The sequence below is a fragment of the Cryptotermes secundus genome, unplaced genomic scaffold (genome assembly GCF_002891405.2).
Source record: "Cryptotermes secundus unplaced genomic scaffold, Csec_1.0 scaffold571, whole genome shotgun sequence".
NCBI classification, from domain to species: domain Eukaryota; kingdom Metazoa; phylum Arthropoda; class Insecta; order Blattodea; family Kalotermitidae; genus Cryptotermes; species Cryptotermes secundus.
Genome location: NW_019731224.1, coordinates 162,022 through 179,729, shown reverse-complemented (window position 1 = coordinate 179,729; position 17,708 = coordinate 162,022). Strand labels below are relative to the sequence as shown.

At 36.6% G+C, this 17,708-nt stretch overlaps 2 protein-coding genes across 4 annotated transcripts in view; both read right to left on the bottom strand.

Moving 5' to 3' along the window:
* LOC111866543 (rapamycin-insensitive companion of mTOR) overlaps window positions 1–3,808 on the bottom strand; it is an 82,383-nt gene extending 78,575 nt beyond the window's left edge. For all 3 annotated transcript variants that reach the window (XM_023855587.2, XM_023855589.2, XM_023855588.2), the window contains exons 1-4: window positions 3,569–3,808; window positions 3,439–3,483; window positions 3,173–3,335; window positions 521–652 (exon numbers count right to left, since the gene is read on the bottom strand). In XM_023855587.2, the coding sequence (XP_023711355.1) occupies window positions 521–652; window positions 3,173–3,335; window positions 3,439–3,483; window positions 3,569–3,737 (509 nt within the window). In that variant the 5' untranslated portion in view covers window positions 3,738–3,808. The remainder of the gene's footprint in view (window positions 1–520; window positions 653–3,172; window positions 3,336–3,438; window positions 3,484–3,568) is intronic.
* A 6,288-nt stretch (window positions 3,809–10,096) lies between these two features.
* Window positions 10,097–17,708, bottom strand: part of LOC111866544 (tudor domain-containing protein 3) — a 39,340-nt gene continuing 31,728 nt past the window's right edge. Inside the window, exons 12-13 of the mRNA XM_023855590.2 lie at window positions 15,760–15,853; window positions 10,097–11,831 (exon numbers count right to left, since the gene is read on the bottom strand). Coding sequence (XP_023711358.1) covers window positions 11,698–11,831; window positions 15,760–15,853 — 228 coding nt within the window. The 3' untranslated portion in view covers window positions 10,097–11,697. The remainder of the gene's footprint in view (window positions 11,832–15,759; window positions 15,854–17,708) is intronic.

Sequence of the window (17,708 nt, the reverse complement as noted above, 5' to 3'; positions counted from 1 at the left end):
GTGCAGTGCAGTCACGCCTCCGCCCTCGACCTTGAAAAGGCCACCAGTGAAAGAGCCAGTAAATCGTCTAGAGGGTGGCTTGAAAATTCACAAAATGGTCCATGTTCCTCCCAGTAACAATAAGAAGAATGGTGCCCTGAGAAAGTGTCGCGTGAGTGCTAAGCACAAGGTTAGAAAAGAAACAAGTATCATGTGTGCAGGCTGTGGTGTGGCTCTCTGCAAACTTTCATGTTTAAATGTTTATCACACTAAGAAAAACTAATAAAGAGGTGTGGAAAAGCATTTATTGCATAATATATTGTATTATAATTAGTTCCTGAAAATTTCGTTCTTAAACACCAATTTTTGTTGAAGTTGTTTAGGAAAAAGTAACTACATGCATTTTAGCGACATAAGCTTTAAAGGGCCTGCCAGGACAGGGGTGGGATTTAAATACCCTTCGCGCCAGTCAAAGAGTTAAGGACACTGTTCTGTGTTATAAGACAAAAATAAATTTAAACCAAATGCACAAATTACATACCGGGATATAAGGCAAGGGTAACGAAGCTTGTTTAATATCCTGACATCTTTTTCTTCTTTCAAAAGATATCTGACAGCACGTAAAGCCGCAGCACGAACTTGAGAAGCTTCATTTACTAATGCTACACGCAAACTGTGAATAAAAGTATAATAATTAATTCCCTATACATTTCTTTCAAAGAGAAGAGATAAATGACATTCCAACATAATCTAATACTAGGTACTAGATACTAATTACAATGTGTGTGGCTAATACTTCTGCAACTTTGCATACATACACATATATACAATATACTTCCAATTCACATCAGTCTAAAACATCCACCTGCCTGTTTAATCCACTGTCATATGACTTAGGTTCACTGTTCTTTGATTGAAACAGACCAGTAAATTAAGTATCCTTCATGGGTTACATTTCAGCACTTCAAGCACTGATGATGATATACTTTCACTATTTTCCCCTGTGTTGGAGATGGTAAAGGGTTAACCCTGCTCCACAAAATGATTAACAATTTACATATTAAAAATTCTAGTTACCATATATGACTGAAGGCATAAAGCAAACAACTCTTACAAATCCATTTTGCAGCTTTTCCAGTCATTAGAAATTACATACTAAAAACAAGAACATCATAATGATCAGAATGTGCTTTACCCCCCCAGGAAAATTATTTAACTAATTCCTGGTACTCATTTCTGTTAGAGGCTGAGTCGGCCCCTGGGCCATGGTGCGGCTGAAAGGATTAGGTCAACTGAAAAAATCCAATGACCTCATCGCAACTTGAACAGGCGATCTGACGGCTTGTAGCAGAGTGGCTCAACCAATTACGCTACCGCGTGCTCCATATCTGGACTTCAGAGATCCTCAAATGTTTGCAACAAACTAATGTCTTGGACACTAGACCAACTGCCGTCTGGGATGTGATGCCATGTAGTCTGGTAGATACTAACTGATGTTCTCTGAAACATCTGCTAATATCTACCAAACTAAACAGTGTCAAATCCCAGAGAGCAATCCTCATAATCACTGCTGTAAGAACCTCAAATCTCACAACTATTATTTTCCAATGGAATGGTTTATAAGTATTGCTGTAGTCATATGGATACAGGAGAACCCTACATTTATAAGGACAAATGAGCATCTTCTTTCTCCCTCAAACAAAATCTTATACAGTTTTCAATATAATTTCCTAGTTATGAATAATGTTCTCCTTTCTAGTACATGCGAAAAACCGAGAACTTTGTGGTTTCTCAACTCTCAATTGAAATATACAATGGGATTTTTCATTGACCTTCTACTGATGTATTTTACAGTCTTTATGCTTGTGAAACTGGGATGCCTTTAGATAGTATGGGCTGAGGACTATTTGTACCTGTTAGTATCATTCTCAAGAGAATAAGATTATGCAACTTGGATACTGTACAATGCATGGCACACTTATAATGGAAATATCAATACAGTCATTTGCTTTCTATGAATTTCATAACTTGGGCACAGGTGATCAGTTTTGGCTATGGCATGAATTTCTGGTTTTAGTCATAAATAATTTGTGATTTTTTATTTTTACTGGCTAAAGTAAAATTAACTTCAAGCTTCAGTAAACTACACTTGATGAAAACTTAAAATCATGCAAGATGTGCGGGTCCTGTGGCGATGACTACAAAGACTACTGTCTTCTGAGTTGTAATGCCATGTAGTGCTCTCATACTATACATACAGCAAACCAACAATAGTTAAAAAAAATCTTGGGCACGTGGTCCCAGCTTTACCCAGTTAGTTTCATCACGGTTATTTTGTTCAAGACATATCTGCTGGAAGGTCACAGGCTCAATTCCTGATGATGTCATTAGATTTTTCAACTGACCTAATTCTTCCAGCCACACTATGGCCCTGGGATAGACTCAGCCTCTAACAGAAACGAGTACAAGGAATCCTCCTGAGGGTAACGAGCAGCCAGCATGTAAGCCTCACAAAATTAACCACCATCTGCGAGTTGAATGTCTAGAAAAATGTGGGAGACTCGACAACTCACAACCCTACGGGACTTTAGAGCCTGTTACAGGGAGAGCTTTGTTTTTTTACTTCTTTTTCTATATCTCATGTAACCATCAATGGACCTAATTGTTGACACTGCCATGACAGCTGAATATTTCTCAGGCCCAGTTCCAGACAGATCATAACCACATGCATCATAACAGAAGAGTGCTTAGCAAATGAAATTTGCTGCGGAGGTACAGACGGGTCCTACTCTCACACCCATCAAGTCAGAGAACTTACCACTAGTTCATCACAGTAAGTTTAAGTTTGTAATGAGTATGTTTTTTGCAATGCTGACATTACAGGCAACAAGAACCCCAACCATAGGGGCACTCAATCAAGGTATCAGTTTTAAATTCCAATGAACACATGGAAACAGCTGACCAAATATAACCCAATGAACTGATCTCACTTATTTATCAAATATAGCAAGCAAAAATTCACCTTCCACGGTAATATTCTTAAATAATATACAGCACTTCATTTCAGCCTTGCAATATTACAAACATACTACACAACAGATGTTCGCACACAGCTGTCAAGCAAAGTTAACCTCATTGCTGCAGACAATTAAGGCACAATACCAAAAATTGCTGGACAAAATATGAAACCCACCAGCACTGTAATTCTTCTATGGTGTAACCAAGGCCTCCAGCCCAAACGTCCGATTTCGTAACCAATTTGACTAATACATTTAGGTAACTAAACCGCTTTCCTTCACTAAGTCCTTGTTTCTTGCAAATGTAGGAAAGAATCTCCCGTGCATTTTCATTTGCATCTGAAAATAATTAATTAACCAATGAAATACTCAATATAACTTCTCTTTTACATAATAAGGTTATGAATAACGTACTGAAACTCCAGACAGAACACGGACCTACCTTTCGAGAAATCTAGTTGCACTTCATCTTCGCTGTCATGCCGACCTAGAACAGAGAACACGCATTCATAACAGTCTTGACATAATTAAAGTAAACACATCTTCTTAAAAGCCGCATTAAATTTTCTTACTACGTATTGAACGTCCAGAACGTAAAGTTCTCCCTCTAATCATCCAACTTGCCATCGCCATACTTTCAATCCGTGATCCGTGCTTTTCACCGTAGCTGACATTGATTGCGCAACGAACTACACTAAACGCACATCCGTGTATATGTGGATCGAGTCCTAGTATACCCATTCATTTGTAAACGAAGTTACCATGTCATCCCGCTTCAGTGTTTCTGTTCATAACAAACACACATTACTTTAATGGAGACCTCTTTAGTCATCCGTGATCTACCCGATCTATACTCTCCATGCACTTTGTATGTAGAGGAATATTGTATGGTGCCATCTATTGCCTTCACGATACTATTCGCCAAACCTCGAAAGCTCATCACTGTCTCCCACAGTAAAATAAAAAGAAATGTCAATTTTCATTTAAAATAAATCAAGCAAACTGAAATAATTACGCACTACGTCATGACCGCGTATGAGAAAGTGTAGGTACAGTTCTACAAATTCTTAACCTTGACATTTGATGCTGGCTAGTAGTCAACTTCCCATTCCAGCTGCTTTACAATTCAGTATCCATGATGCAGTAGACTTGGTGGCCCTGCCAGAAATCGAACCCGTCATCCATCATATAGACAGACAATACTGAGAACATGTTTATATAATTGTTCATGCTGTCCCTAACATCCTTCTTTGCGTTTCCTGAGTTATGCATGTAAACAACACAACCGTAACTTTCCAGCTCCAAGCACACGCAACAAAAATGGAAAATTACTACTTCTTACAACCCCATAATCTGTAAACTGGCTTCATTAAGAGAGATATTTTATTTGATTTGTTGCACGTTTCTTTGTATGTTTAATGACACTATATTAACTCCATTAGTTTAAACCTGAAACTGTAAAGCATTTGTTACTTTTTCTACCAAAGATTATCCTAGCTCAGAGGGGTGTCCAGAAAACTGAATGTGTTCCCAATTGTAAAATCTGACAGCTAAGTCTGTTACCTGCTTTCCAGAATGTGCTTATTCAGTTACCTGACACAAGTCTTCCGGCACAAATCAGAAATGAATGATTAAGTAATGACACAAAATAATAATCCTGTACCAAGGGCAACAACCTTCAACTAAAATAAAGTACAGAAAATCATGCAAGAGTATATTAAAAATCATAATGTGTGATGCAAGGAACTTTTGGGATTGCTTTCTCTTCTTGACCTACTTAAATATTTTCTTTAGGCAATGTTTAGTATTATGCATTACTTGATCAAACAATGGAACTTGTACATTCTCAAACTTGAGTTTCCAAAATTTTTAATGTTCTCATGGAATTTTTTTTATGGAAATTAGCCTGTACTGGATCTCACCAGTGCCAAGAGCTCTTTCAATTCAAGAAAGGTTCAATGTAGCCATACATAAACAGTCACAAACTGGAAATGAGCCTAATGCAACTGAGATATATTATTCGCAGTGAAGTCAAATGATGTGAAATACAGATTTCTATCAAAATCTACACCTCTGTGTACATTTTCAGTTATGAACGATACAGGTGCTTAGATGACCTCAGTCTGCTGAGGTAAGACAATTCTGCAGAGCAGAAACTCATATTAATATTTATCATTCAACATGTTTCTATCCTTGTTTACAGGGACTTGTCTGTAGGTTAATTTACAATGCTGTCAGTAGCCGGACTATATAGCATAAAACTATAAGACAGACGAACAATGAATTGGAATGGACTTGGAAGGAAGCAGATGTGGCCCAAACGATGTTAGTTAGTTAGAGGGTGGGTTTCCCCATGCACTGAGACCTGTATTGGTCCATTGTCCTTCCCTCTATGATTTCTACCAGTCTCTATATCCTACCGATACTGGTGCTTACCATCAGTCCCGCCCAGCCAGCGAGACCAGCTCTACTAGCTGAGAGTTATCTATAATGCTTCCCCCAACTACTAGAGGTATTAGAGACTGCTGTTGGGCAGGAAACGTCCGTTAATTTGGCTCAGTAACCTCCTTTGGTGATATGAGGTTCTTTTACGTGCTGTAAAGCTACGACACGGGACCCACGGCTTAAAGTCCCTCCCAGAGGACTTGTTCCTTGAATTTTTCCGCCCTTAAAAATTCGACGACCTCTGCCGGGTATTTGAACCCGCGTACTACTTGTCATGAGGTGGGAACGTTACCTCTAGACTACGGAGGCCGCTCGGCCAAAACGATGTACTATACTATAATTTTCATGAAGGGACTGAGGAAAATCACAAGAAACTCGGTAAAAATAGACGGTCCCATTCGAGATTTGAACCAAGCACCTTCCAAACATGAATCTAAAGCATTACTACTATGCCTGGCTTTTCATACCACAGCCTCTCTTAATACATAAATTTATGCACCCCCCCCCAATCCATCAGGCCATACAGTGACAGCAGGAACTAATTTCTTTTAAATTATAGCTTGAACTTCTCTTTCCATTTGTTGATGGCCAATTGAGTGTTATCTTGTGAAACACGTGGCCATGCACTTTCAGTTCTTTATTCCAGTAACTCCAGGAACTAAAATGATTCTCTCTGTGTTTTGTGCACTAACTGTTTTAAGTTCATTCCAAACATGGTGATCTAATGGATTTAAATCTGGAGAATTCAGAGGCCATTTTATGGGTGTGACAAACTTAATTGCTGCAGCAGCATCTGAAACTTCCAACAGCAGGTAATATTAATGTCAAAATGCTTATTAGTAACATACAAAATTGACATTATGTTTCTGCATAACAAATCAACCAAGCTGAATAAATATTTTGTTTTTAAGGTATGGTTTGCAAACATAGACTGAGGGTGTTGAGGAGAATATTTGGACCAAAGAGAAATGAAGTGACATGAGGTTGGAGAGAACTGCATAATGAGGAGCTTAATAACTTGTACTCTTCTTCAAGTATAATTAGAATGATTAAGTAAAGATGGATGAGATTGGCAGGGCATGTAGCAAGAATGGGGATGAGGAGAAGAATGAATATAGGATATTGGTGGGAAAGCCAGAAGGAAAGACACCACTGGGAAGACCAACACATAGATGGGTGGACAATATTAAAAAGGATCTTTGAGATACAGGATGGGATGGTATGAAGTGGACTGACCTGGCTCAGGATAGGGACCAGGGGAGGGCTCTTGTGAACACAGTAATGAACCTTCGGGTTCCATAAAATGCTAGGAAGTTCTTGAATATCTCACAGTTGGGAGCTTCTCAAGAAGGGCTGAGCCCCATGACTGAGTGATGGTATGGTTTCCACAACTTATGAGTCTGGTTACAATCCACAGAGGTGCCTATTTCTACCATTATTTCTATAAGTCTCTTCTTTGCAGTGCATGGTATCGTATAGTCTTGAATTTTCAATGATGTATATTCTCAAGAACTGTAATACACAGGGCAAATGGGTAGCTCAGGGGGTTACATCTCTCTTTATATGGATATCAATAAACAGAAAGAAGTATGAATTTCGAGAGACATATTCGTGAAGTGGTGTTGGTTAACTTAATCCATTACTTATTTCTACAGCATAAAATAATATAAAGACTCTGACTTTAGAACATTGTACATTATCACTGAAGGCAAGAAAAACAGAAAAGACCCAGAGTCATATCATAACATTCGGATTTCACGCTTATAATGGCGATAAAAGCCAACAAAATTATACGATCAAATTATAAGAATGATACATAAGCTCTGAAGCCTATAAATGATGAATAAAATAAAATTTGAAAGTGTGTTGAATATTCACCAGTTCCTCCATCATATCACCAAACAAACCGACTCACATGGTAATGCTCCTGGCTTGTATTCCAGAGGTACTCAATTCGAATCTTGGCCAGGGCATTAACTATCATGACTGAGGTCATTTTGTGGCTTTCCCCCTCTAGGAAAATGTTGAGATAGAACTCTGAAGGCCGCAACTGCTTCCTTCCACATCCTTTTCAATTTACTATTCATTCATCATCCTGCCATTTGATGCTGCTATGATATTGAGCTGCTGACACTGTCATTAAATAAACAATAAACAAATCCACCATATCACTACTTAACTACATAATTAATGTCAACTGAAGATGTCACCACTTCCCTAAGAATAAGAAGCAAAGGACAGTTAAGGCAGACAAAACCAAAAGTAGTTAAACATTATGAATTCGACTTGATTAAACAATTTTAATTTTAGACCACGTAATATGCAATATAACCAAATACCACCTCGAAGTTCCCTGCTTTTCCCAGGAGAACTAATATATTATCTTTCATTTATACTAATTATTATAACTATGAAGGAACTGCCAGTTTCACCTATGCTTATATTACAATTTACAGGAACTTATTCCAGGCTTTGCTGATATGTGCAAATCTTTGTTTCTTTGCAATCACAAAGACAAAATCACCTTTGTAAGAAGTACCACACACCTTTCTATTTGTACATTTAAAACTATGTGGAAAATGGGGGAGGAGATGCATACCAACTTTGAAATATGAGAAAAAAATTCCCTTCAGTCCAGTCCCATGCTTCCATAAACCTGGATGAAAATGAAAGCATACATCAGAAAGTACTGGCAACTTAAACCTTGAAAATACTTGCGTACAATTCATTCATTACTGTATGAAATAATGAACTTATTACACTGTTTACCTGATATAACTGTGTATTTTCACTGCAGGATGATTGATATACTGACAAAACATAAGTGCATCAATGTGATATTTTTCATTCTGTATGAATGTGTACAAAAATTCCTTTCCTTTAAGGGCATAAGCAATGCTTCTTATCACATCAGTTGTCCATATGCAGTGAAAGAGTAGAAAGAAAATTAGTATGGCTTATAATGTGAACTTAATTATAGTGAGATATAGCATTGGCACCATCAATTTGTTGATGCTAAACATGTGGAAGTATCTCATATAAAAAAAAAGAGCATTTTTTCCTGGCAATACTGTCATAATGATTGATTCAAACTGTAATCGGATGCTTGCCTGCCACGCTAGCAGCCAGTAAATATACTGTTAAACCACAACCTTGGCCTATCCCTTGTTTGGTAGGGGAAAGTGCAAATTCAAAATTTGGGAACTATATGTCTGAACTTTTGTGATCCTGAGGCAGAAGTGCTTAGCATGCCAGCTGTTGTAAATTGTAATCAAAAACACTGATTGACAGCTGTTGAGTATAAAGGGTTATGTAAGCACAACAAAATATTCAACTTCTTTGTCTGAATAATATGAAGATGTCCAGAATGTTGAATTATTCTTAATTAACTTCATGTCTACGTAATTAATTCAAACAACTTAGGAAACGTACACACTATAGCACAGTAGTTCTGGCACAGTCATTATGTTAATAGCTGTTATCATAAAATGTGTTTCAATCCTCTCTATAATTTATGTCCAAAAACAACTTTCTTTCTGATCAATATTTTGTGAGTTATGCAAAAAGGAATGTAATTTGATCTTCATGTAAAATGGCATTTACTGTTCTCCATTTTACCTAAAACTGAATTATGTTGACAAAAATTTTAGTAAAACTCACTAGGGTCAAATTTCAGAAAAACTGATTTTCTGTGTTGTTTTCATATAGTCAGCCAGATGGACGATACTACATGCATTTTCACCTTTTTGTTGTTTTGTTCTATAACAGTTAAATGATTTGTCTCATGTAACATATAATTTTGACGGATTAAGTATAATTAATTTGTATTTATGTAATTGATGTGACTTGTCTTATTATCATTGATTATTTCTATATCCATTGGTCTTCCAGCCATGTAAGAATCCATGGAATGTAAATGAATGAATGAATATGCCAAGAAGAATATTTCCACACACACATTGTTCTAAACCTCAGTGCTGTATAGTACTATGCATAATTACTAGTTGGGCTTGAATGTCATGTAATTCAATGATTTTTATATGTGAGTATTCAAACAAACGTTTTTATGACTTGACACACTGTCATTATACCAAGATTATAGTGCATTAAAACCACTGAAAGTTATCTAATACATTCCATTCAAAGATCTACAAAGCAGGTAGTCAGATAGGTAAATATATGTACTGTTCTGTTACAAGTGATATAGTACAAAGAAGGAAGAAATGCATTAACCAGGCTGCACAATGAACCTATAATATGAACTTCCCAAATTGACAAGAATGATACTGTGCAAGGATCTGAAGTTTTAACTGCATACAGACATTCACTAACAGTTTTGGAGACAAAACCACGGGAACTTTGCCTGCACTGTGGTTTATATGGAGTTCCATTACTCCAAGTACTGCTGCATTTGAAATTAAATGAAAAGCAACCAAAAAGAAAATCAAGCTCCTCTTTGCCATACAAGTCCTTTCAGAAAAAACTGCACTATTACAAATGTTAGAATATAAACACAGTCTTCTGTCTTAGAATTCTGAATACTACTTGAAGTGACAACAATGGCTGTGAATGGATAGAAGCGTATCGGTCTCCCACAGTAGAGACTGTGTAACACTGTTTGCATAACTAAAATATTTCCAAACCAAATCCACAAAAAAACTTAGCATTTTTTAATCCACATATATTACAATTATTATGCTTTTCTGTTTATTATCGTATTTCTCACTTTAAAAATAATATAAATGCCAAGTTGAAATTCCACCACCAGCAAATCTAAGTCTGTGGCATAATATATGCCAAAGACTGGTTATGTCTCCAGAGCCATTTCATGATTGAAGCCCTATACAGAAATGTTCCCTTCATAATAATGAAAAAGATTATGGTGTAGATGGAGAGTGGAGATTCCATGCCTATTTGTACTTACATAGTGCATGTTGGACAAAGCTGAAACTGTTCAGGAATATCTGTCCCATATAATACATGAAGAAGCTGTCATATAAGAATCTACTCAACAAACGCTTCGAATGCAATGTGTAACGAGAAATTCCTATGTAAGAAATATAATGGGTGAATGGCTTTTATTATACTAAAATGAGGTTTTCACTGAATATGGATTAAGCAAAACTGCATCAAGAAACATTTCATCTTCTTATTAGACATACTGAATATAATTATGATAAAATAATTTCTTTACATAAGTAGTTAAAAAACCGTCTCTACATAAATAAATACAATTACATAATCAATAATAATAAATTAATTTCTAGCAATAAACACAGTGGATGTGTGGGAACGATTTCTGGCAGACAGAAAATATGAATAATGATTGTTCTGTCAACTGGAATCACACTAACTTGAGGTAAGAGTAGTTCTGGAAGGTGAAAATTTCTTACACTAAATGCAGTTATTTATTAATTCAAAATTCATTATGTGTGGGAAAACAAGATACTGTTTATACTGAGCTTTGGCTTAGATTAGAGAAAATAATCACTAAATGTGAAACACTAAATCAGGATTTCACTGTACCTGCAAAAGTAAAGTGCCTAGGATTTGTGTGAATGAGGAATTGAATGGAATGATACCAATGAACACTGACTGCATACATTATTGAAGTTTTCTTTCCATATTGTAAGGTTATCTCAAAACAAAGAATATAAATCCATAATATCTACTTCAGAGTTATACAAAAGACTATTTGTATTCTGCACTACAACAATCATGAAGGAAGATAATCTCGGAGATATGACAGGCCTTACTGGAACCAAAAGTGTTCATTCCCAATAGAATATTTTAGGCAAAGCAATTCTGTAAAATACAAACAATTTTAGTTATATGCATGTCTATACCTAATAAATCCAGTAAAAACCATATTTAAATTCACGTTATCCAACATAATGTTGTATGCACAATCAGGCTAGGGTTCTGGTCGACAGATTACCACACACACACAAAGCACCTTCCAAGTATAATAACAGAATTAGTTGACCTGCTCTCAAATAAAATTATTGGTTGCAATATTAAATGTTGTACTTAAAAGTGTAAATGATTACTAACAGTGAAGGCAAGAATTCAGGTTTACAATACTTTTTACATACCACTTCAGTGTAACTTATAATGTGCTCAACACATATCAACAATAGCCTACTGGCTCTTTATACAGTTTTATAGCAGAAATCCTACTCCAAAACAATTCCACCAAATACGTGGATAGCACTGTCACATTTACATGTCTACGAAGTGCCATGTCAGCATCCTGTTATTTGCGTTGTGCTGGAGGGACATACATCTGTTGCTGAATGCGTGGAGGTCTGCGGTCTCGATTCCCTACAGCTTCTCCTCCTCCACTCTTAATGTAAGGTCTTGTGCCACCTCTCCGGAACTCCAAGATACCTGTGAAAAAGGTTTCAAATTAATTTATTTCTGACTATATAATGTAATATGGGTATGAAGTTGACAGCTCATCAAAATGTGAACTAGGAAGACAGTATGGATGAACTCCTTCAACAGCCTTTAATATACTGAACCTAAGCAAATACTAGCACTGCTCCTGCCTTCCATGCATACATCTCACTTTCTGACTGTGACAAACATTATGAAATTAGATCTGTGTTACCAGTGCAGACCACAGGTAAGGTAAAGCTGTCATGTTCTTAATTAAGCACCATGCCATGAATATATATGGGGAAGCCGAGGTACAGCTCCACACATTCTAAAATTTGGCACTAGAGACAGGTAAGCAGGTAGCTTCATGCTACAGCCACTCAGCCCTGGGATATCCAATGGATAGGAGGCAGGGTGGGATGCTGGTCTGGATGCTAAAGAGAAGAGTACACCTCTTGTCCCTGCCAGGAACCCCTGGTTCCCAATAAACACAGGTAGTGGGAGTTCTGTCAGTTGCTTCATCACCAACCATATTTACACTGCATATTCCCCTCTGTCAACAGGTCAAGGTCTTCTTTGTCTTAGCAAAATAACAAAACACACTGCAAAAACGGACACCAGAGAGACAGCACATTTAAAGGGTGGGAGTGGAGAAAGGCATACTGAAAAGCAGTAGCTATAAGGTAGATGAAGAAAGCAGTCTTCTGGGATTTGGCACCGTGTATATGTGGTGTTAACCGACGTTTCGGAGGAACGTATCGCCTCCATCTTCANAGTTCATGGAATTTTGGTTCCAGAGTCGCTCGGCGACTCACTTTGGAAATTTGACTCTTGACAGTTTCTGCTAGTCTTAAGTCACACGAAGGCTTGCCAGGAGGGGACGCTATGGCCAGCATACATCATTACCTTTCAAAAAGTTACGTTAGGTCATTAAAGAAAAAAAATTGCCTCTAGAGTAAAAATGATTGGAAGTAGCGGATTCAGAGTCAACTCCCTTATTTCAAATCTGACCAATCCTCAAAAGTCGAGGGTGTGACTTGGGAATTTCGCGGAAACTGGAAAGGCTCACATCTCTTCAGAGAGATAGTCTTCAAACAGTCTTCGAAGAGTCATAGTCTTAAAATAGTCTTCAAACAGTCTTCGAAGAGTCATAGTCTTAAGACAGTCTTCAAAAACTCATCAAACAGGCATCAAATACTCTTCAAACACTCTTAAAAAGAAAAAAAAAGTGGTGGTCCAGCTAGGAACAGTTGTGTCAGCACTTGGTGAACTGTGTATGTGAACTGTGTTTTGTTTTACGCTTTCTTCACAAAGAATAAATTATACTCACATGCAAAGTGCAAGTGTATCATTAGACGCTTCTGCCTCCCTGTCTGAGCGAGGCCCGTACAAAAGATCCTGAGATAGTCTCATCTCTACCTTCTGAGGTAAAAAAATTCACCTGTGTTCCTTTGGCAAAGAGCATCAGCAACAGCCGCTGCAGGCGGAAGCCAGGTGAAGGAATAGGAAGGTAAAGGGGGAAGGCGACAACAAGAAGGAGACACCCAACGTAAAGGGCCCAACGCGTGGGGCGGTCACAAGAGAGTAAGTGGCGCCCAACGCGTGGGGCGGTCACACTTCATAGTCACCGCCATGAAAGCCTCAAATCTTATATAAGGTAGATAGTTGGGGGAAAATCCATTAATTTCTTGGCTGACCCAAGAATAGGTACGAAAGGTTGGTTTATAGCCTAGAACATGTGCGATGTATGTCTGTATGTTTATGTGCATAAAGGGTGGGCCATAATCGAATGAAATGTAGGACTTTATTTATGGAGGTGTCATAAAAGTCACTTGGTTCAATGAAGAACTGACCCAAGTGATGAAATCTTAAGTAAGCTATGGCCTCACAATCACATAGGATTTGTGTGGCTGATTCATCTTCTTGTAGGCACCTTTCACAAATTGGGTTATCTGTCAGTCCCAACTTGAAAAGGTGTCCTTTCAGGTGGCAGTGTCCGGTAAGTAATCCTACCACCCATCTTAACTGATCTCTGTTTAATTTTAACCGGTCATTCGTTCTTCTGGCAGAGGGTCCTGATATAAAACTCTTTGCCTGTTTGAGTCCAATTGTGGATTCCCAGTGTTTTTTTTTTTTTGTCCAGTCCCTGATCGCTTTCTTGGAAACTCCAACTGAGATGCCACAAGCTGGTTCAGGTCCTATGAATGGCTGTTCGGATCCTGTTCTTGGCAGCTGATCTGTGGTTTCATTCCCTGCTATACTCTCCTGACCTGGCACCCATATCAGTTGTACTCTGTTATGTTTTGCCAGTTGTTTGAGGGATTGGTGGCAGTCCCAAACCAATTTTGAAGTGATTTGGTGTGTGCCAAGTGCTTAACTGCAGCTTGACTATCTGATAGAATATAAATGTTCCTATTTTTATAGTTTCTATCTATATTCTCAGCTGTGTACGCCTTAATGGCATATGATTACGCCTGGAATACAGTTGTGTACTGACCAAGGCTGAAACTACGTTTCTGCCGTTTCATAACAATACACCCCATCTACAGTGCCTTTATTTGTCTTGGAACCATCCGTATATTAGATTAGACCTCCCTTTGTATTGGGTTGAACCCCTTTCTCCATTAACTTCTATCAGGAAATCTGATCATGAAGGGTTTATCATAGACATGTTTCAGTATCATTTTATCAGACCCAATCTGCAGGATGGTTCTTTTTTCATGTCCTGATTCATGCATGCATGTCCAAAACCTTTGGATTTAGGTCTCCATTGATCATTGCAATGTAATCTGTAATTTCCTGACTTGGCCTCTGCTTCCATCTGCAGATGCAGTGGGGTGAGTCCTAGTAGGATTTCCATTGCAACTGTTGGAGCTGTTCTCATTGCTTCTGTAATTCCCAAGCAGGCCGTCCTTTACAGTTTGCTTAGCTCTGCCTAGAACATGTGCGATCATGTCAAAACATGCATGCAAATACATAATGAATTGGTAAGTAGTTTTAAAATTATGATTTCAAAGAATTTCAAATTAATATACAAAAAGGACACAATAACTGTATTTTTATATCTATCATACAGCATTTTATCGGTCTTCTTGGATAAATTAACTAAATATGTATTATATTATTGGTTATTCTTAATGCAGACTGACACACAAACACTTTTCATATCAGAGCAGTTCTGTATTCTCCAGATAACAGTCATTAACAGCTGTGCATGGGCATGTTTCATCACATACTTAGAGGTTAAACAAACATGATTTGCCTAGGACAAATATACAGTACAACATTCTCACTCAAGCAAAATTACACTTGTTCCACTAAGCCAACAGTAAGTCCACATATGTGCCCCATTTATTTCTAAATCAACAAAATGATTCACATATGCACGCATGCACAAAGATCTTTTAAAGTCAGTTCTGCAATACGTTTCTAGATAAATTCCAAGAGAACAGGAAGAAGCAAAGGTCAATTAAAAAAAATGGCAAGGTTCATTATATATATATGTTACCGCGAAGTAGTTGGTTGAGGCACTATGCTACAAGCCGGAAGGTCGCGGGTTCAAGTCCCGATGAGGTCATTGGATTTTTTCAATTGACCTAATCCTTTCAGCTGCACTATGGCCCTGGGGTCGACTCAGCCTCTAACAGAAATGAGTACCAGGAATTAATTAAATAATTTTCCTGGGGAGAAAAGCACGGCAGGCTCGTAAGGCTGACAACCTTACCACCATATTTGAGCCGACTGTCTAGATAATGTGGGACCCTCAACGTCTCACAACCCTATGGGCCTTCACGGCCTGGTACAGGCATAGCTTTCTTTTTTTTTACCGCAAAATATGTCTTCTTTCTATAAAATATATATCCAAAACTATAATTTTACTCATTACTGTGTATGGCTGGGGAACCAGGGAGGAAAACAGAATAGAGATCTTTCTCACCTGAGAAATGATTCTGGTTATATGACTGAGATTGCAGAGATTCGGTGCAGTTGAGAAAGGCACTAGATGGCTGAATACTGTGACCTAAACCATCCTGGAAATGAGGAAAACTGTAATTTTACATAGCAACCAAAACAATGAAATTTGGTACATGGCTCTTATTCATATATTTCATGCAGCAGTTTGTGCTGCACACGACGAACAAATACATTGATACAAATATATGATTACTGGAAAAAATACTTTATCATTAAATGAAAAAATTCAGAATGTAAAGAATCAATTAGAAAATTGTTTAATAATAAACATGGATAAGTCAAAGGTATTATTTTTTCAGGGAAGTAGATCTATTCCAAGTACCAGACCCCTTTCTTATATAAATAATGAGGTGGTTTGTTCAGTGGATGTAAAATTTTTGGGTATTTGCATTACTGAAGATTTAAGTTGGGCAACCCACACCCAATATGTGTCAAAAACTTAGCAAGACTACCTATTTGATAAAATCCCTATGGGATTCAGTGAGCCACACTGTTAAGAAGTGTGTATCTTGCAAAATTTGAGTTCGTGTTGAAATACGGTATTATTTTTTGGGGTGGGGTGCAAAAGGACTCAAACTCTATTTAAACTGCAGAAAAAATGTGTAAGCGTGGTAAAAGGTGTTAAAAATAGAGTTTCCTGTAGAAATTTGTTTCGTGAATTAAAGATTTTAACTGTTACTTCCTCATACATTTTTGAGATCTTATGTTTTATAATAAAAAATAAGATTTATACCACCCAGTATTCTGATGTTCATGGCTATAACACTATTCATAAACACAATTTGTATGTACAATTTTGTAATACTGAGCACAGCAAGAGAGGGGTGATTAGTATGGGAACCAAAATATTTAATAGCCTTCCAAACGAATTAAAGAATGAAATAAATTTTAATGTTTTTAAGAAGAAACTTAAGAATTATTTGTTGTGTAATGTCTTCTATTCTCTTCAAGAATTTTTTAATAATTGCTGACATAGACTGCTTGTTAATAAATCTGTCTATATGTTTAAAATATTTATTATGTCTCTACTGGAGTATTTATTATTCTTAAATTAAGCTAAAAATGTATTTTAAAATGTATTGCTATATTATAGTGTTAAATCACTGTGTGAATGTTATGTTATTTTTGATGTGAAGTTGTTAATATTTGACATGTCCAATTAATTCTCTAGAGCTATGGACGAAATAAATAAATAAATAATTCAATTCAATTCAATTCTTTATTATTTATGTGCCAAGTCAACAGCCGTAAGGCCAATTACAGACTTAGCACAGTGAAGATGAAAGTAATTAAGTGTAACATTATACAAACATTAGACAAACACATTATAAGTCAAAAATAAATTACAGGAAATTTCTTGGGAAAACACAGTAATGAAGAAAAGTAGACAAACAAGCAAATAAATGATAATAATAACAATAATAATAATTTCATTATCATAAAACTAAGTGTTATTTAGAAGTGAAAAGAAACATAAATATTTAATTAATAATTCAATTCAATTCTTTATTATTAATGTGCCGAGTCAACAGCCGCAAGGCCAATTACAGACACCGCACAGTGCAGAAGAATGAATGACATTATACACAATCTTATTAAAAGTCGAATACAAATTACAGGTTAACACTTGAAGAAATAATAATGAATAAAGTAAAAGTAAACAAACAAATAGCTGATAATTATGACAGTAATAATAATTTCATTATCATTAAACTAAGTGTTATTACGAATTCAGGAATGAAACATAAATGAAACATAAATATTTAATTAAGAAATGAATAATATAGAATTACAGAGGATAATAATAATATACGTAATTCATTTTGTTTTACTGGACATGCAAATAATAAAATATTAACAGTTATACTATATTTAAAATTTGTTTGGGTTGAATATTCAAGTCTCCGAATA